Raw genomic sequence first — 21,457 nt, 5'->3', positions numbered from 1 at the left:
GGTCTTGTAGTTGTAGATTACTTAAACCAAAGCTCCTCCCCCATGCCTCAAAGCAGTTCTTCAGGTCCACACTTCCTGCTGTTGTACCTCATCTTGGAGAGAAGATGTACACCTGACACATGAATTACCCCTTGCCAGCTGGAGGCTACCACTAACAATGCTGGTGCTGGCAGACTGCTTTCCTTCTATGGAAAAGCACTTCCTCAGTTACTCAATAACTGGTCAATAGTGGTAGGTTTTTTTTTTTTAAATCACACTAGATATTTTAGAGATTTTGTGCAACTCTTTGATAAGAACAGCAAAAGTACTTGTATAGCACATGTGGGTTCACAAAACACCCCACCATGTGCCTGTCCCTGTGTCTTTGACCTCTATATTGATGATCCAATCAAAACCTACCTCTGAGATCAGACCTTTTAAGTGCCTTTTAACGGAACGTTCCTACTAGCATGCCTTGAGTTCTGTTAACATCTAAACCAGAACAACCACTGGGGACATACCCTATTCTTCGTACAGTAAGTTCTTGGCTTCTGAACTGTTGCCATTTCAAGGGTTTCTCAGTCTCACTGAGCCTCCCCAACTCGGTGGGCTTTGGCATTCGCTTTCTTCCTCTGTGGTCCTTTCACTATGATGCAGACACTGTTTCAGAGTTGTCTTTGTCGTGACTCTGTGTTAAAATCTGTAACCCCCCTTCCCTTCCAGCTTCAGCATCTTAGCTGCTAAATCTATATGGAGCCGTGAACCGACCTCACTCGCCGTGTCTGTGCTTGTATCTAAGAAGCTATAAATTAGTGAAGGGAAATCCTATCATTAGGCATGTTCTTCAATGTAAACTCATGACCTGGAATAAAAGAGACAGTTAACACTGCTCAACACACTGTCTTCTTCTCTCACGCTTGTGCTCACCCACCCCATCCACCAAGGCTGATCTCTCTCTCTCTCTCTCTCTCTCTCTCTCTCTCTCTCTCCCTGCCCCTCCCTCTGCTGAAATTTCCTAATTCCCCCATACACTCTTTTTCCTAAACACCTCAACCAGGGTTAGAACTCTCACTGATCTATTCCTCCAGCCTGTGGAAATATTTGTTTTAAAGAAATTCTTTTATCTATGATACGGTTTTTTTCTTTTTTCTTTTCATTCTTTCATCCATTTTTTCTTCTTTTGTGTGTGTGTGTGTGTTCACATGTGTATATATGTGTAAACCAGATCATCAACATCAGATATCTTTCAGCTTATTTTTCAATTTATTCTTTTTAATTTCATATAATGTGTTGTGATCATATTCATACTCCTTCCCCAACTCCTCCCCTAACTCTCTACCCACCCAAGTTCATATTCTCTTTCTCTTTTAAAAATAAAGCAAACGGGGTTGGGGATTTGGCTCAGTGGTAGAGCGCTTACCTAGGAAGCGCAAGGCCCTGGGTTCGGTCCCCAGCTCCGAAAAAAAGAACCAAAAAAAAAATAATAATAATAATAAAGCAAACAAACAACCCTATGGAGTCTGGCTTGTGTTGGCTGACCACTGCTAGGTGTGGGGCTGGCCTGTGCCTGGAGTATGGTTGACATGGCATCCACTTTCCTTGAGACAAGGTCCCTTACCTTCTAGTCTCCCTAGCACTGGGATTACAGGTGGCTGTGCCACATCTGGCCTTCTTACATAGGCCCTTTGCATGGTGACCATGCAAGCAGGGACTGGGACCTATGGTTACCATACTCCACACAATCAGCTCTCATCCCCTCACATCTCCTGGTGCTCTTTGTCCCTTCATTTAACATCTCTCAGCCTCATGCCTTCCATTCTTGTCGGGGTGCCTCAGAAGCAGTTAACAGTCTTCATTCCCAGCCACTGCTGACCCCCTGCACCCAGCTTCTGCTCACTCTGCAACTCAGATGGTACTTTTTTCAGGGGAGTCCTCAGAGGACCCTGCTGCAGGAGTCAGTGGAAGTTTTCAGCACTGTGTTAAGTGATCCCTCTGTATCCCCTTACAGCAACAACTAAAAAGGCTTCTTTTCCTGCTTTCTGTAACCACAGAAAGTTTCCTAGCCACTGACTAACAGATTTCACACCCCTTCAGTGTCCTAAATTGCCTCTGATGAAAGTATCAATAAGCAGTGAAAAACTAGAAGGCAGGAAGCAGAAGGAAGAAAGTAAAGCAGGACAGAGTGGTCTGCTGGCCTGTGGAGAATCAATGCTAACTGGAAGGATCAGACTAGTCAATGAGTGAGTATAGTCACAAATCTACACTAGACACATTTTACAGTGAAGAAACTCACACTTTAGTCTATATGATCCGTAGCAAAATTCTAAGACCAGATAACCTGGTCAGTCATTTCTAACATTTGGGACTCTGCTGCTACTACCTTTTGCAATCTGCCTTACCTTTTGAAAGAGTGGAGATGTAATTAATTACTGTGGAATATGTAAGGAACTGCATATTGCATTCATTTTAGCACTGAATACTTGGGTAGGCAAGTGTTTAAGTCACCTGTCTTTAAACTCCATTAAAGGAGGACTTCACTGACTATATTGAATAGTCTGTATTTAAGGACACAGCAAACATATGATTTGCACATATTAATTTTTATCTCAAGGGTAAGTATGTCAGAGTACAAGACCTGGCAAGTAATTACTGATTCTTTGCATTTTCCCCTTACATTCGAATTAGGATGCAGCCTGATGCACACAAGACATGCTCCTACCCTACACTGAAGGAATTAGAAACCTAAGTAAGTAATGCTTCAAGGGACATGGGTGATCCACTCTTCAGATTCCCTCAGTTCTCTCCTGAAGCACCCCATTAGGTAACCCAGTCCACAGGGATGGTGTCAGGGCGGAGGCCTTGGACAGCCTTCCTGATTTCTGGCATTAGACTCAAACAGGCATTTAGGCAGCAGAAGCATATTAGAGCAAACAGAAGGAAAAAGGGTTTATTGTATACGTTATTCCAAACAAAGATAATCAGATAAAGGCAAAGAATAGTCCAGTTTAAAAAAAGAAAACAGTAAAACAACTTAAAAAAAAAGGAAGCTAGATATTAGAAAATAACCTTAAGTAAGAGGAAGAGGTTGTTGAGACAGCTTAGCAGAGACAAAAGGCACTGAAGAACAGAGTCATCCATATTCCCACACTGTAAGATAAGGCAGACAAAAGGCCAATTAAACTATGCACAGATGTAAAAAGGAATTTAAGGAAGAAAACAAGACTGGCTTGTTTGACCAGTACTCATATTTTAAACTTTTCTAAAGAATACATCTTTGTGTGAAGTCCACTGTCAGCACTATTCACCTGTCTTCTGTCCTTAACTGAAGTCACCATGGCTTTTTCTTGATCATACTGCTTATTTCATAGTTGTTGCTAATGTTTCTCCAGTAAGTCATTAGAGAATTACTATACAAAACTGTATGCTCTGATAACTTCACGAATAGTTAGCCAAGGATGAACTGAGACCACTCCCAAATCTGAATGATGTTCCATTAGTCTAGTTTTAGATTTCACTACCTCCATTCATAGCTTGAGTATCCAACTAACATTTTATTATCTCTTTCGGTATGGCTTCAGTGTCCAATCACCACTGTCCCACAAGGAAACGTGCAGCGTGCTTGGGCATCTATCTGCTCTGCCGTGGGGGCAAACAGTAAATCGTGAACTTGACTTTTCAGATAAAATTTATGGTCTCAGATTCACTTTAGGTTTCATTAAGCATTGTATCATTTCTTAAAGGTTATTTATATTAGAACAAAGACACAAACAAGCAAAGAAAAGAAGAAGAATCTGGTGTGTTAGAAGACCTACCATCAGAGCAATTTGGAAATTTCCATCTTCACCCCTCCTCCCCATTTTGAGAAAGGCTCTCAAGTGGCCCAAGGTGGTCTTAAACTCTTTAGGCTGCTGAGGAATGGCCTTGAATTCTGACCCTTTTGTGTCAGCTTCCCAACTCCTGGGATTTACAGGTGAGCACCACCATGGCCAGTCTGTTTTCTACTTTAGAGTGTTGCTAACATTACCGCTCAAGTGCTGGCAACGGCAGCTGTCTGAGATGCACAGATGCCAATAAAAGGAGCATAGTCAGCAAACCCTGGAGACTCTGAGGAAAATATTTCGTCTCCTGACACAATGTTTACTAAACTTCAGAGAACATCACATCATCAAAACCAATACTATGATTCCAGTGGCTGAGACAAGCAATTATGAAAAGGTAATACATGTGTTTAGCAAGAAGCAGCTGTGGAGCATGAAGATAATAGGAGACAAATACCTTCAGTTGATTGTTGAATGAGTCCATTTCTGAGAGCTTAGATGCAGTTTCCTTTTCAAGAGCATCTAATTGTTCTTTAAGTCTTTGGCATAATTCTTCCTTTTCTGATGACTTTTTATGAAGTAAGCTGATCCCTGAATCTAAAGTACAAAAATATCAAGTCAGGTCACATCTGGCAGATGCTCATGTCATTTCCTGTCTGGTCAAATGATACAACTAAAGAGATACAAAAAGTATACAACACTGAGACAAGACTTTTATTCCCAAATAATACCTTGTAAATGTCCTCAAAGGAAGTGGATATAAATATTGGTTCTGTACTGAAAGATCAGTACTTGAAAAACTCCACGTCTGAAAAGGTGTTTGAGGGCTGGAGAGATGGCTCAGTGGTTAAGAGCACTGACTGCTCTTCCAGGGGTCCTGAGTTCAAATCCCAGCAACCACATGGTGGCTCACAACCATCTGTAATGAGATCTGATGCCTGATGCCCTCTTCTGGTGTGTCTGAAGACAGCTACAGTGTACTTATATATAATAAATAAATCTTTAAAAAAAGACAAGAAAAGAAAGAAACAGTGTTTCACCAAACACAAGGGGCATGCTATCATCTACCTCATTAAGTGATGTGAGTCTAAAGCCATGGCCTAAAGTGTGACTCACAGTAAGTGCTCAGTTAACAGAATATGCTCTTAAAGTACCTTCTTACTTACTTATAATGATCTCAAGGACAGAGAACTACCCACAGCAAAAACCCAGTAAGTATTAATGACAGGATTATATAATAACACATTTTAAGAGGTAAAGAGAGAGGGTTTCACTGTACATGATTTTTTTTAAAAGATTATACAAGCATAGAAGATAGAGAAATTAGGTATAAAAAGAGTGTTCTGTATTAAAATGAAATAGTAAAATTTCTACCTAAATTCATAACTTAAAATTTTGTATTTTGAGGGTATAGAAATCAAGTATAAGTTTGAATAAAATTAAACATATGGAGTAAAATGCTAAGGCCTCCTGCATCTGAAACCCCAACTTCTCCTTTTAAGCATTTGTAATGAATGAATGAATGAATACACATTAAGATATGTGAACATTCATTCATCTTTTACTTAATAGTCTCATAGTATCTTCTGTGTTCCGTAACATTCATATATTTATTTACTTAGTTAAGCTTTGGTGATAGTAGAGATTGAAACAGGCTTTGTGCGCGCGCGTGCGCGCGCACACACACACACACACACACACACACACACACACACACACACACACACACACACACACGGTGAGCACTTTACCACAGAGCCACAAACCCAGTCTAAAGTTTAATAATATATTTTATCAATTAGGACATGAAGGTCTAGTTCCATTTCCATAGTAGCCTATGGTATGCCTGTTTCATTTAAAAGTAACCCTTTTTATGGTAAGCAGCATTCTACTCTGTTCCTTGGAGCTTAACTGCACACACTTTTATTTTCTCTACCTGCTTTCCTATTGAACATCTGTCTCTACCCTGTCTGTTGCATAGAGGTTACAAGGGACATGCATGTGCACATGCCTTAAACAGTGGTTTACTTCTTTCAGATCCACACTCAGATGTGGGTCATATGATAGTTCGATTTTTCATTATGTAAGGATCTGCCTTACTATTTTCTATAATAGCTATTCTGATGTACCTTCCCACCACGGTGTGCCAGATTTTCCTTTACTCTTTCTGACAACATCTATCCTAACTGGTATGAGGGACAACTCAGTGATAAGCAATAGCGATCACCTTTCAAATACTAGTAATTTTATCCCTTTAGGGGGAAATAAATGTCAATTTAAGTCTTCTGTTCATTTTTTTTGGGGGGGGGTTCTTTTTTTCGGAGCTGGGGACTGAACCCAGGGCCTTGCCCTTCCTAGGCAAGCGCTCTACCACTGAGCTAAATTCCCAACCCCTTTCTGTTCATTTTTAAATTGGACTACATGGGGTTTTCCTGTTTGTTTTGGAGATTTGGGGGGTAGAGGGGTGGGGTATATTCCTTATATATTTTGAATATTAAATCCCTAACAGCTATATGTTTTCTCTCAATCTATGGGTCATCTTTCATCTTGGTTGTGCAGAAACCTTTTAGTTTGATATAAAATGATTTGTTTCATATTTCTTCTCTTGTTTCTATGACAACTTACTATTTCTACTTTTATGTTTTGTGAGTTTTAAAAACTGTAATGGGGCTGAAGAGATGGTTCAGTGGTTAAGAGTTCTGGCTACTGTTCCAGACATCTAGGACTTGATTCCTAGTACCCCCATAGTGGCTCACAGCTCTATGTAACCCCAACTGTAGCAGATCCAATGCCTCTTCTGGCCACCTCACTCACTGCATACATGTAGTGCCCAAACATATATGCAAACAAAACATCCAAACACATAAAGTAAATGTTAAAAAGCTAAAACAAACAAGAGGACATGAGTTGGAGGTGAGATAGAGTGGCAGGGATGAATCTGAGAGGAGTTAGAGGGCAGAGTGGGAGAAATATGAGCAAAATACATTGTATGAAATTCTCAAAGAATTCATTTTATTAAAATGAATTATTTCATAAAAATTTTTATTAAAATGTTTGCAGAAGATGTCACGGTACGTTTGTCTGTTCTTTGGGGGTTTAAACCTTGCATCTTACATTAGGTTTTAATCTATCACTGTTGTTGCGGGGGTTGAAAGGGTCCTATTCTTTAGCCTAGGCTTACAAGGGGTTTGCTAGGCAGCCCAGACTGACCTCAGATCCCTAACCAGATCTCTGCCTCAGTCTATCAAGTGCTGCTGCAAGCATCACGCTGCCCACGCTTCTGTCCTGAACTCATTTTCAGCTGATTTTCAGGTCTAGGATAAGATAGGGGCTAACTTCACTCTTTTGCATATGGTTGTCCCACTTTTCCTACATTCTTCATACATGAGGGCATGCTTCCCCTGATTAGTACCTCTATCTAAACTGTGAATTAATAATAAATCTGCCCTTCCTTTAATTATTTCTTATCCAATATCTGGTCACAGCAATGAGATACATAGCTAATACAATTTATGATAATATTATTAACATTTAAATTTTTTAAATTTATGGGCAAAATATTATTTTAATAATGTCATTTAAAAAATAATAATATATTAAAATGATTTAGAAAAGAAATAAAACAGAGTCTTACCAGGTGTGTTACTGAGCTGCATGTTTTTAATTCTTTCATTCAATAGTTGCTTCTCAGGTACCAGATAGATAAGCTTATTTTGATATTCCTTTTAAAAAGAAAGTTAGAATCTTATTTAAAGCAATATAATTTCCAAGAATTTTTTGAAAACTTTAAAACATGATTTAATCTCTTACATGTTTATAGTACAGAATTAAATAGGATATAAAAAGAAAATATTTATTCAAATACTTAGGAATGGCTGGCTGAAATTTAAAGATAATCAAGAATGCCTTCATGAGGGTCTAGAGACCTAAACTTTCTATACTGTACTGGATGACAGCTGGAAAGAATGAGAAGGGCATCTGTGTACTGACAGCATGTGCAAGGAGGCCATGGCACTCCATCACAATTATGTACACATCAAAGAGGGACAGAACTCCTAGGGAGAAATAGGGAAGCATTTCAAGCATATAAGAAATGGCTTTAGGGGTTGGGGATTTAGCTCAGTGGTAGAGTGCTTGCCTAGCAAGCGCAAGGCCATGGGTTCGGTCCCCAGCTCCGGAAAAAAAAAAAAAAAAAAAAAAGTAATGGCTTTGCTGTGACACGAGGAAAAGTGATGTCCATCTTTGTGGTAAAAGAAGTTATGTGACACAACCCTCCAGGTGGACAATACTTCTAATATCCTTCTTTTCAAACAGCAATAATTGAACCAGACTCTACAAGTAAATAAGTACCAGGGTTTTGAGAGAAATATTTAATGTTTCCTCACCACAGCTCCAAAAAGAGTAATTTCTAATCAAAATTTCTTAAAATTAATAGCATAAGCTTTATTGCAATATAAGATATGGTAAGAATCTGTGTGTCCTGCCCAATTCCAGCACTGATACAGGACTCCCAGCTATAGTGTTAAGGGGTAAGGCTATAGGAAGTGATTAAGCCATGAGGACTTTCCCTCACTACGGGGATTAGTTCCAGCCTTGCTCACTTGGCATGCGAGAGCATACAGAAGTGACACTGCTTCTGTGGTGGGAGTAGACCTGTCAGACAGTATCAGTGCCTTCACCTGCAATGGACCAAACCAGTAAGAAAAGTCATTTTTATTTAAGTTCAAAGTGGTGCGTGTTCACGCAGAACCCAGCTCAGGCCTAGCCCGGGTTTAAGAGACCTATGGACTTTCTAATCTTTTGTTATCATAGTCTGCTAGAAACTCAGGGGCTCATGATTCCAAAAGCACAGTATCTATCGGAAGAACTGCCGATGACTGCATGTGGTTATGGACCATGCAGCAGCAAAAGACCTACCTGAAGTTCTTGCTGAAGTTGTTTGATTTCCATAATTTCCAGGTCACACTGTTTATCCAAAACTTCTAGCTCAGTCTTTTGTGTTTGCTTTCTGATTCGGACATCTTGTAGTCTGCCTGAGATCTGCTGATGTTTTCCATTCTGCCGGAAGATAATATACATACGTACAGTATATAGGTGTGAACACCTATAGGACAGGTCCCCCTCAGGAGAGAAGTATTCTTATTTAGTTAAGTTTCATTTTACATTTATAATTCAAAGTCAGTCTGAGGAGAAGGTCAAAGAACAATCTGTGGGAATCAGTCTTATCCTTGCACTACGGGTCCTCGAGACTGACCTCACTTGCCAGGTGTGGCATTCACCTGTGAGCCACCAATCAGTCCACCTTCTCCCATTTACAAAAAAAAACCCCATCAAAATGATGGTTTGAGACACTCCTATAGCACACAGAAGCTAAAGTTGTAGCACTGTGACGTGATTAATAATCATGGTATGTATACAAATTTATTTAAAGCCATAAAACAGCATCTTTCTGACTAAAGTTATTATGATGCTTTATTTTTAAAAATAATTTCAATGCAATTCAAGATAACCAAAAAAAAAAAAAACCAAAAAAAAACAAAAACAAAAACAAAAACCCCAAAACAAAACAATAGGCTTCCACTGCACAGAATCTACATCTGGGATAGTGCATAGGGAAACGTCCACCATGCAGAATCCTGCCATTCTAGCAAGGCTAGGCTTAGAGAGTCTAGACTGTTTTATCCTCTCCTCTTACATTTCAAAGAACTTGACCCACTCACATTTGATGTCTAAGAATCAGTTAAGTAGAGTGACTAATTAGTGTTTCTGACCGAAAACATCTAGGTAAGCAGCTTGGTGGTTTCTGTTTTCCTGCTTAGCAATCAAACCCTTGTGATCCAAGCACACCCTGGACAGGAAATGCCAGCATTGTGAGATCAGGTTCACAAAAACTCTAGGCGTACCACTGCTTCCAGTTCAAGGTGGAGACTTTTCTTTTTAGAATTCAGCCTGACAATTTCCTCTTGTTCTCTATTCTTTTGATTGAGAAGCTCCTGTCGACGGATTCTTTCCCATTCTAAACGCCGTTGTCTTTCAAGCTCCTGTTTTGCTGCCTAAATAAAATTAACAAATTACTGTTAACATTTAAATTTATGAAACTCTGCGTTATTCAAAGTCTCATGGGATGACAGCATTTCGGAGTGGATGGCCACACTGCCTAAAGTAAGTAGAGGTAGTTTCCCAATGCACCTAAGCATAGCCACAGAGGTAGCTTTTATTCATCACTTCTAATTGCTTCACAGAACCATCTTTTTGTTAGATAGTCATTCCTCTTTTAAAAAGTCAAAGGAATTAGAGCGCTGGCCTAGGAAGCGCAAGGCCCTGGGTTCGGTCCCCAGCTCCAAAAAAAAAGAACCAAAAAAAAAAAAAAAAAAAAAAAGTCAAAGGAAGGCTTCATAAGTATAAAAAACAAGAGAAATACTTATACCTTTATTCTGGTATCAGAGGAGAAACGATTTCATTTATAACTTTTCAGAACGCTGTAATTTACTGACTTCCATTCCTGGCCCTTAACAACAGTGTTTCTTGGAACCCTAGGCTGACTTCTTGACTCACCTTTGTGTCTTCACCTCCCTAAAGTTTGAGTCTGGTCCTTCGATTCTTCACAGTTTGATTGTGAATTCTAAGACTGCCTTCACCCAGTGACCTCGTCTGCCTGACTTTCTGATGTCCACTAACTGTAGCTCTTGGCTTAGCTCAGCTGTGCAAACAGTCCTCTGACTGGGGCCTCACTTACACATGATCCAGGTTTCCACAACTCTGCCATGAAGCCCTTCCTGTCCTTATACACAGAGATCCATTCTCTTTCCCTCATCAAGGGAAAGGAGATGCAGCTCTGTTCAGGGTAAAGAACAGTGACATGATTTAGATGGGAAAGCACAGCACCACGTCAGCATATTCTTACTAAACGCTGCGTACTCAGTCAGAAAATTACCTCTCGTCTTTCTATCTCTTTTCTCCTCTCTTCCTCCCTCTGTCGCTCCAGTTCCCTTTGTTTCTCCAAGCGTTTCTCCAACTCCAGCTGCTTTTTCCATTCTTGCTCTTGTAGTTCTCTCTGTTTTCGCTCCCACTCTTCCTTTTCTTTCTGGGCTTTGCGCTCAGCCTCCCTTTGCTGCTGCTCCATCAACACTTGGCGTCGCTTCTCCAGCTCCATGTTTCCTCGTTCATAGTTGGCTTTCCGTTTGTCCTCAAAAGTAACTAAAAAGGAGAGGGAGCGGGGAGGGGGGACTATGCTTTGTCTCAAGCCTACAGCCTCTCATCTAGTTTAACGCACTCTGCTTAGTAGTCGCCTAGGAGGTCTTTTGCTCTTGCTCTCAGATACTTCTAACTCACATGGAAATAGGAAAGTACTTCCTGTAAAATACTCACTTAAAACTCCAATTTTCTACATCTAACTCTATTCAAACACCAATAAAATACTGGTTTGCCTTTTCTCAGTGCTTTCTTCAAGTAACCATGGTTGTGTTTCCTCTGCATACACACACACACACACACACACACACACACACACACACACACATTAACTTTCTGAAGAAGGTGGTTTTTGGTTTGGTTTGGTTTATAGTGCTGGAGATTAAACTTAGTATGAGCTAAACATTCTACTATTGAGCTATAATTCCAGTCTTTTTACTACCTTTTAAATAATTTAAAATAATCATATGTGCATTCTTTCAATGAATATTTAAAACTTTTTCATTAAAATTTTTCATTAAAAATTTTACGAACCTTGATCTGATTCTACCCAATGTGGAAAAAACACTAACTTTTCAAATATATATGCTCCCTCTCTTCCTTCATCATTTTTAGTTTTATTCTTCATTGAGATATACAAGTAATTTAAAACATCCCAACGAGCTGGTGATGTTACGTAAGTGTATGTGTTCAATCCCCAGTAATACAGGTGCACGCATGCGCGCACACACATGGACATAGACACAAATGTCACCCATTCACTATTTTCATGTAGCATATAATTTTTTTTTTTTTGGTTCTTTTTTTCGGAGCTGGGGACCGAACCCAGGGCCTTGCGCTTCCTAGGCAAGCGCTCTACCACTGAGCTAAATCCCCAGCCCCGCATATAATTTTTAAGTCTATAAATACTCTAAATATTTGTTTGTACTTCAAAAGTAAAATTTAAAGAAATTACGATTGTGATTTTAAAATAAATTAATTAAAAGTATAAAATTATCACCTGGCAATTTCTTCTGCGGTTCCTCTTCCTGTGTTTTCTGATATGAAGGCAGAGTTCCATTAATGGAGTCAATCTGCTTCCCTCCTCTAAGAAGGACACACAACAAAGAGCATCATAAAGCCTGAGAATTTTCAGATAAAAAATGCAGATCACCAACAATTAAAACAAGTCCATATTTAAGATACAGTAGCAAGGATATTTACACCACAGCATGCCTTTAGTCACAATATACAAAGTACTAGGATATTAATCAGAGAGATCCAGTGTGGGCGAGTTTTTCTTAATCTTTTCAGTTAAACTTTTCTCTTTTATAGCATAGGGAGAACAACCCCTCTGTTATCTACTTCCCAGCGTGACTCACACAGTATAAGACCGAAGGGCAGAGCAAACCTGTGACTCTCCTCTAAACTGAAGCACAGGCTCCAGAGAGGTAAAAAAACAACACCTAAGTGACTGAAGCAAACCACGGCTCTGCAGACACGCACCTGAAAGATGGAGGGACGAGCTCAGGAGGCAACGTGAGTGGTAGCGGCTGTCCAGCTTTGGCCATGTCAGTGAGGTGCATCGCCAGAATAAACTCTTCAGCTTTCAACTGTCCGTCACCATCAATGTCAGCCAGAGTCCTAAAGGCAACATGACCAATCACAAGTTACAAAGTCTACTTAGAGTTTTTACTGACTTTTATTTTTATGAAGAACGACATGATAAATTCTAGATTAATATATTTTAGGAAAACGTAAATACATACCAAAAAAAGTCAACTTTTACTCTTAATTTTCATAGTCCAAAAGAAAGAGAAGACAGTGAATCATCATAGCAAATGCTCCTTCTGGGAGGGTGGTTTATGACATTTCATGTTGCAATCTCTGGATTGCAACATAAGTCAATAAAGAAAGCTACACTGTTGCTTATAAAATCAAGGTTAAGTTCCAAGCATGTACACTTTCCTGCTGAATGTAACTTCCAAATGCTCACTTTTATGGAACATTCTGGCATAACAAATTTTTATAGAAACAATGATTTTATGTTTGTTCTTTCAGAAGCCATCTTCCAGAGCGGCTTTTTATGATAGACTGTATATAATTTGAAATCACTGATGGGTACACTCACCAAATAGTGGCTAGCTGAGTTTGAGAAAGATTTGATTGAAGAAGGGCATTTCTAGCTTGAAAACCTGATTGAGAAAAGCATAAAAAGAAACAACTTTAGTTTGTTAAGTCTTGCAGATAATGTTGCTGCTTCCTTGGAACATTTACCATCAAAATGTTTGTGCCAGGGGCCAAGCAGGGGGTATCCAACAGTAATCAAACACAGTCCTGCTCCAGAGTGCAGAGTGGGAGAGTTCCTACATGATCTTCCAGCAGGAAAGCACCACTCAGCTCTGAGAGCAAGGGCAAGCCTCAGGCCAGTGGCCTCCTACACTCCCCCTTCCTTCAGGCTCTCCATTCGTTCTTTTGTCCTCACTGTCTCTCTTCCTACATGATCCTCAGAGGCTGCCATTCCTCCTGGGACCCCTGAGGACACTTTTCTCTCTGTTTTCAAAAGCACCTAAAGCCTAGTACCCCGCATCTGCAGTCCAGACCTCACCTCTATATTCAGACTCCTATGTCTAACCAAACACCTACATAGATGCTTCACAGGCATCTCAAAAAAAATCCTGTCTCTATCATGTCCCTCTCTCCAATGTCTCTCCAATTGTTCTCTTCCTTATGACTTGCGTTACTGTCCACAGCATGACCAGACAGCAATCACCAAGTCTTTCCTGACCCCTTTTCCTTTATCCAGCATGCACTTTGCCCTATGTGAGAGTTATTTTTTGTGGGAATGTGAAAGTTAGGAGGGGGAACATACTTGCCTATTACAAACATATATCTCGTATATAACCATATAACATTTCATCATCCTCTGTAAGTTTATATAATATTCTAAACTGAACTGAAATGTTCTACAGACACTCAAGTTAAAGCGTAGAGAGTGCGTCATGAAAAGGCAAGCGGAGAAAATGTGCTTTCTCTCAAAGAGAACCAAGGCTAGTTGCTACCACTACCACACGTGTGCTTTGGGGTTTTCACTCACTTCAAAGCTTATAAGATTTCTGAGAGATGCTTTTCTGAAAAGTGGGGTATACACCCCTTGCATTTAACTTGGCATAAGAATTTGAAGAAAGCAATCAAGTCAAATATATCTTTCAATAATTATATACTCACAATATTCTTATGTATGTAATGCCTTCAATGTTAGAACTTTAGATAAGGCACAAAGTACAAATTCAAGTAACAGTTTTCAAAGGAAGTTCACATAAACGACCAATGTTCTGTCATAACCACTATCTGCCAGTTACCTGAGAGGTATCCACTCATGCTTTTGTCTAGACTATTAAATTTTTGCCGATACTTTAATCTTGAAGGCTGAGGAACTGCCCACTCTGAGGTCCCAGTCTTAGGTGAGTTCCCTGAGAGGGAAGCAGTTGAGGAAGTTGAGCTATAATGAAATGTATTTAAAACTTTGTTACTAAATAATACTAAATAATAAAATACAATGAAACTTTATAAGCCAAAGACGTTAGGAATCAATATACAATATAATGGCAATAGACACATACAATTCCACCTATTAAGAACCTACAACTCCAGGCATTTTACTGGCCAGGGCATTTATAGATGGCATTTCTTATCTTCCACATACACTTAAAAGACATTGTCTACATTTCTTAATTGGTCAAACTGTGGTTCAGTGATGTTAAGAAAAAAGTCACAAAAATCAATGGTTATTTAAGCTATAGTACAATATTTTTCTAAGGAAAAGATAACTCTTTTTAAACAATTTTTGAAGAACTATGATGATTTCTATGGTAGGTAATAAATACTTTTGTGTTCTATAAAATTAAAATATACAACTTTATCCAGATGTTGTGGTGCATACCTTTAATCCCAGCACTTGGGGAGGCAGATGCAAAGCCAGCCTAGTGTACAAAGCAAGTTCTAGGACAGCCAGGGCTATACAAAGAAACCCCTCCAACAGCAACAACAAAGAAAGCAGCAGCAACAACAAAGAAAGCTTGTGTTAAATATTTGTACTTGTTCATTACAAAGAACAACCTAGATAGCCCAGGGCTTATTAGATTAATATCCACACTGAAAGCAGACAGAGCTGTGTGTTAAGTCTTCATACCTACTAGATCCTAGATCAATCAGAGACTGGGCCTTCTGGATACTAGCACCACCAAATCCTCCCATCATCAGGCTGTAAGATGATGCATGAGGCAATGCTGGGGGCAGAGAGAAGAGGGAAACGGTCTGTACGAGGCAGTTCCACAAAGGAGGACATCTCTGAACAACAAACAGCGGTTTCTTCTTCACATCTCTGACTTACTGGACACTTACTTGAAGAAGAATAAGGAATGGATAAAGGCTGAATGAGACTGGCAGTTCCATTTGGTAATGAAGATGTACTAACAGAAGGCACTAGGGGAGCAGGCATCATTAGGGGAGGAATACTGGTCCCTGAAGTAGCAGAAGACAAGGGTGCTGTTATAGGTGCCACTGGAGGCAATGGCTGATGAATGGACAGATTGGGCATGCTTCCCATCCCTGAAGATAAAAGAGAACACATTTTCCAATGGTATTTTCAACAATAAAATACACCCCCAAAAATTACAGCACAAAAAGCACCCTCAATTTTGCAGAATTAGCTTGGTAAATTATCCTGAAAGTATCCCAGAAAGCAGATTTGAGTGTGAAGTGAGGGTGATAAGCTACTGCTTGAACATTAATGTCTGTCATGTGTGAAGTATAAGCAGGTCTTTCCTTTTTCTTCTTTTGTGGCTGCTAAGACTAAGCAGCCTTTGTCAACTCCATATATATGGTTGTCAGCGTAAGGAAAACTGATCCGGGCCTCTACGGCACTGCATTCCGTGCATTCTCCTTCTTCAGACAAACGGCTCTGACCAGGAGGCGCTGCGGTGGACGTGCTTAGTACACACTTACTTCACTTTAAAATTAGTGATAACTTTCATTCTCATAGCTGCAGAACATAACTACAACATAAGAATACGGCCACCAGGGGATCTGGTGTTTATCTCTACAATTGAGAACAGTGGAAGAGTAAGGTGTTCAAAACCTGACATCTGCTATAAATAAATGCATTTTTCAACACAGAGACATCTAATTGAATGTCCCATTCAAACTTACTGCTTTTCACATATAATTAATAAGAAACTGACTAATCAAAATTATATGGAAAACATACCAATTGGTAATCTCTGATGAGTATGTAAATTACACAAAGTGTACAATTTTTAGGCCTCGATTTAGCTGGCTAATTAACCTTTATAGAAATTCTTACTCATCTATGATTTTAAATTACCATGTAGATTAAACCCTTTAGGTGTGTTTAAATTTATTCAATCTTCTTGTTTTATTTACTTAATATTAATACTGTATCTATTTAAGCATTACAGTGTAGTGTTCTGATACATGTAACATATATGATAACCAAACCAGGATATTTAGCACATCTGTCATCTCAAGTATTTATCATTTCTCTGTGCTAAAAACATTCAAAATCTTCTCTCTTAGTTGCTTTGCAATATACAATTCAAAATTGTTAACCATAGTCACCCTGCCATACAACAGAAACCAGAATTGATTTCTCCTCTCTAATAGTAATTTTGTACCAAGTGACCATTTGTCCTTGACCCCTAACCACATCACCTCCCTTCTGTATCTTCTAGTAATTAGCATCCTGCTTTCTCCTTCCCTGAGACACAGAAGAGACTGATAAGGAAGCCTATTTAGAGTCAGTTGTAACTGAAGAGGCAGATAATTCATTTCACAACTAGGAACTGTGAAAGGAGATTTGGGTAAGACCAGACACTTAGCTATGACAGTGCATTTTAGAGTTCTTCTCTTAAAGGCACGAAACTTAACTTGGAAATCTAGGGATTGTCATGCTGTGCTAATAAATCCTTTCCTGATCCACAAGGAATCAAGCTTGACAATCAAACAGGGCTGCCACATTAATGAATACATACCAAAGCGAGCAGAGATTAGGGGTGAGAACATTGGGGGTTGCTTCATGATAGGAGGGAGAACTACCGGCAGCTGTTGGCCCTGCAGCTTTAATTTGATGAGTTTCATAGCTATGGAGAACTCTTGCTGGTCCATCTTCCCATCCTTGTTCAGATCGGATAAGGCCCTAGGAGGAGAATGAGGTGAGTGGATCATGTGGGGTGGTAATGAGGAAATAAAAACTACTGCTGAGGTGAGAAAAAGAGAAGAGTGACAGAGCATGCACATGGAGACAGCCACTTAATTTTGTGTGTGTGTGTGTGTATAACAGACAACCTACACAGTCAGAAATACTAGCCAGGATAGTATCTAACAAAACATTCATAGAGTCTACAGAATCTAGATAGTTCAGAGAGGATTTCCAACAATGAAGATAGAAAATAATCATTCAAGAATATTATAAGCCAGGAACAATAGCACACCTCTAAAACCTCAGTCATTATGGAGGCAGAGAGAAAAGGACTGTTCCAAGTTTGAGGCCAGCCTGGTCTACAGTGAGTTTTAGAGCATCTAAGGTTACATATTAGCCTTATATTTTTATATAGGTACATAATTTATCAATTTGATTTATTCACTTGTTTAAATAATTGAAAATATGTTTGCTACTAGCATTCTGTCAAGCATACAAATGTTCTATAAGGGAAAAGAATGATGTAGAAGTTCTTATTTATTGTAAATACATTTTAAAGACACAACCCCAGATACTACTCTAGAACACTTAAAGAGGTTGGTTACTGCTTAATGTTTTATAAGTGTTTTGTCTACATGTATGTATGTCTATGTACATGAATGCCTGGTACCCAAGGAGGTCAGAACACGGTGCCAGATACCTTTTAACTACAGTTATATTATAGATGGTTATAAGCTGCCATGTGGGTGCTGGGAACCGAACCCAGGTCCTCTGCAAGAGTAGCCAGTCTTTTAGCCACTGAGCATCTCTGCTATCCCTTCAGAATATTGTTTAAGTAAGAGGAAGGATAGGGATGGCGCTTTGGGGTTTACAAACGATAGAAACCAATACAACCACAAAAAAACAATAGAAAGAATTTGAAGCTTTTGTCAAGTTATACAGAAATATTTTTCAATGTTAACCTTTACTTTCTGTCTTGAATTCTAATTAAATTAGAATTTTTTTCTATAGAACACTTCAAATTATTTTCAATCATTTATTAAGTATAATTTATTTCTCAAAAAGCTAACAAAATGTTCTTATTTAACATCAGAGTACAAGTGAAAATAATTTGCTATTAATACCATACAATTTAAAAAACAAAAAAAACTTTACCTTTTATTAATAAAAAAAAAATGATTGTTGGGGGGAGGATGGGGAGAGGACCACCCATCTAGAAGGGGAGTGGGAGGGGTTTGGGGGATGATGGCCCGGAAACCGGGAAAGGGAATAACATTTGAAATGTAAATAAGAAATACTCAAGTTAATAAAGAAAAAACGGAAAAAAAAAAACTTTACCTTAAAAAACAACAGCAGCATTTAGAAATTAGAAATTTAAGTGCATTTATAAAAGAAAGTATTTTACCATATTTCAGCTAAAACCGGGGCCGGCAGACCTGACTGTAAGAAAAAAGTACGGGCTTGATCACCTGAAAGTAATAAACACAAAAGCAAAATGGTACATTAGTAAACAGAATCATTCCAATACTTACAAGTATTCACATGATGCATAAGTTGCCACATGATGCTGACTTAACTCTAATCAGTAAAGTTTATATATGACGTTATTTACATTCTAGAGAAATCAGTCACCATTAACAGTCTGCATATATCAGTGAAGAAAGAGTGTGTATTCATCTTTGATTTTTCACCCTGGACAAGTTGTATAATTATAACTACCAAGGGCTAGGGAATACCCCCATGGTTTCCCCATGCTTGTATGTGCTTGCTGAACACACCAACAACACTTGCTCTCTGCTAGGGTTTTCAGAATGGGGCTTAAAGACTGAAGCCTCCCACTGCAACAATGAAGGAACAGAATGTCGGCTTTTCTGATCTCAGTGTTTTCCTGCAGCACTCCCAGCATGCAGAGTATCTTTCTGATACTCTGTTGCCATCCTGGTCAGACTCAGGGAACAAAGGAAACCAACAGAATATGGCCATGTGCACACCAACAGCTGTGTTACTAGAGATAAAGTCCTGATTCAGGAACCGCAGGTCTTCTAGGAGCCATGGACGATAACTATTAGCTCGTCAGGACAGTCGTCAAGCTCTGACAGCAGGCATGGTACAGCAGGAATATGAAGGACATCAGACTATAATAAACACGGAGGTGGATTCTGAAGTCACCTGAAGCTATCAGTAATCATCAAGATAACCTTAGGCAAATCGCACCTCAGATCTCAGTCTAGGCTTTACCCAGTGTGAACACAGACGAACACAGCATCTGCCTCACAGAGGTGCTGTGAAGGTGAAACCCACACTACAAAGCCCACAAGTGGCATAGGTGTCGTTTCTGTGACGACTGTCATACACAAATGCATTAGGACACAGTGGCACAAATGGGAAGTTTCATTTCTTGAAAAAGAAAGGAAAGACACACCCAAGCCAATCACTTCTTTTGTATTGGTGGTCTTTCTACAAAACAAGTTGTTAACACCAATAATTAATACTTAACACAGGCTCAAAGGATAGATGGTGCCATGGAAACAGACTTTGAGATGCCACATGCCTGTAATCTAAACACTTACAAGAAGCTGAGGCAGGAGGATGTAACAAGTTAGAGGCCAGTCTGAGCTATATTTGCAGCAAGACTCTCGCTCAAAACAACAAACAAACAAATCCTAAATAAATCAAAAATATAAAAATTTTTTTGGGGGAAAAAAATCTCTGGGAAAAATATCTGGTATAATAAATAAATAACTTGAAATAGTATTAACATGTAATAAAACAGATTCCTGACCACCATTTAGAATTCAAGAAAAGCTCTATTTTGACAAAATCAATCAACAACTTAAGACAGTTTCAGGAAAAATAAAGTATTTTTAAACTCTAAAGTTTTGATAGATATGAATTTTATTAATACAATTTTGATAGCAGTTATTAAAATTAACTATAAGATATATAAAAAGGAACATACTTTACAATAAATAAAATAACAAAGATTAAATACAAACCTGTTATATAACCTCCTGAAGGTTTGAGGTTATCAAACTGTTTATCATGCTTAGTACGTTCTTCAGATGTGATAGCCCACATATTTGGCCCTCCTAAAACATATAAGAAAGGCCAAGATATTATAGGATATACATGGGTCTGCTAAAAAGTGTGTCATCTACAAGAACACAAAATTTTACATGCAAACATGAATCTTAAGCACTCATTTGATGAGACTATTTAATGTCTAAAGGACATAAAAGGTAGAATTCTGTCAAGTATATACAGCAACCCTAAGGTTTTCCAGTCACCCAGTCGGTTAACAGCTATTGAACAGTAACTGTCAGGCAATGAGAAGATCAGAGTATTATTCTCATTCTCAAAGAAATACTAGAAAGTACCACCATTTACTGTGTTAACGGTGAAGAACCGTAAGCAAAAGTGTGGCATAAGCTGTGGAATTAATTCTAAGTTTGAAACATCAGAAGGGAGACAAGAGCAAAGGTTAAGACCTAAGCAGGCTGGAAGCTTCAGCATCTGCCATGTGCCACGGTGGCAGAAGAGCACTTCTCTCACGCAAAAGCTGAGGTCCGAGAGGTTGGGACATGCAAGATGCTCCAAGTGAACCGGAGGCTGCTATCAGCTAAGGTGCCATGTGAATACAGAAGGTAGCAGGAAATAACCAGTCTGAATTTGCTGCAAAGGTCATTTTTCTTCTTCCTTCACCACTGGGGACTGATAAGGCCTCTCTGTACTAGGTAAGATGTCTACCATCAAGCTATAATCCTAACCCTCCATTTCAGATTCTCTCAAGGTCAGGGCAGATGTCACTTCCATAAGAAGGACCCTGTATCTCTAAGTGACAACAACTGGATCCTCTTCTAGAGTCTCAAGATAAAGGTCATACTTCTGCAGAGCACCAAGAAGATGCTGTTTCATGCCCCTCTGCCCTACCAGACTATGAGCCGTGGCAACAGGGGCTCTATGCACATACGCTTTTATTCCAGGAACCAGTTGAGTACCCAGAAAGAACAAACATTTAAAAATGATTGCTGAATAGATGTCTAAATCAATAAAAGAAGGAAGGGGGAGTGCCCTACTACATAGATCAGGATTGCAGGGAACACAACACTCAAGACTCCTTTGCTGCCTGGCTCACAGTCATCATTAGCAGCTCTGAAGGAGTCCTTGTAAAGCTTTATAAATCACCTTGGGTATGAGCACTTCTGGCTACTCTCTTGGTTTACTCAACATCTCTCAACAAGGAACCATATGGATTTAGACACATAAGCTC

General features: G+C 39.1%; 1 protein-coding gene across 18 annotated transcripts in view; it reads right to left on the bottom strand.

Moving 5' to 3' along the window:
* The window catches only part of Itsn2 (intersectin 2), a 251,290-nt gene that overhangs the window by 62,703 nt on the left and 167,130 nt on the right, over window positions 1-21,457 (bottom strand). For 5 of the 18 annotated variants that reach the window (XM_087553100.1, XM_087553110.1, XM_087553099.1 and 2 more), the window contains exons 3-16: window positions 20,184-20,276; window positions 18,593-18,656; window positions 17,021-17,184; window positions 15,372-15,578; window positions 15,160-15,256; window positions 14,330-14,469; window positions 13,099-13,162; window positions 12,474-12,611; window positions 11,989-12,074; window positions 10,732-10,994; window positions 9,701-9,850; window positions 8,715-8,855; window positions 7,432-7,519; window positions 4,255-4,394 (exon numbers count right to left, since the gene is read on the bottom strand). In XM_087553100.1, coding sequence (XP_087409226.1) covers window positions 4,255-4,394; window positions 7,432-7,519; window positions 8,715-8,855; window positions 9,701-9,850; window positions 10,732-10,994; window positions 11,989-12,074; window positions 12,474-12,611; window positions 13,099-13,162; window positions 14,330-14,469; window positions 15,160-15,256; window positions 15,372-15,578; window positions 17,021-17,184; window positions 18,593-18,656; window positions 20,184-20,276 — 1,835 coding nt within the window. Of the gene's footprint in view, window positions 1-3,045; window positions 3,127-4,254; window positions 4,395-7,431; window positions 7,520-8,714; window positions 8,856-9,700; window positions 9,851-10,533; window positions 10,633-10,731; window positions 10,995-11,988; window positions 12,075-12,473; window positions 12,612-13,098; window positions 13,163-14,329; window positions 14,470-15,159; window positions 15,257-15,371; window positions 15,579-17,020; window positions 17,185-18,592; window positions 18,657-20,183; window positions 20,277-21,457 lie in introns of all 18 variants that reach the window. The other 13 variants (XM_087553096.1, XM_087553095.1, XM_087553106.1 and 10 more) reach the window with 6 other exon arrangements.

This window comes from Rattus norvegicus, chromosome 6 (assembly GCF_021556685.1).
Source record: "Rattus norvegicus strain SHRSP/BbbUtx chromosome 6, alternate assembly SHRSP_T2T, whole genome shotgun sequence".
Classification (NCBI taxonomy): Eukaryota; Metazoa; Chordata; class Mammalia; order Rodentia; family Muridae; genus Rattus; species Rattus norvegicus.
This window is presented reverse-complemented; position numbering and strand designations above follow the sequence as displayed.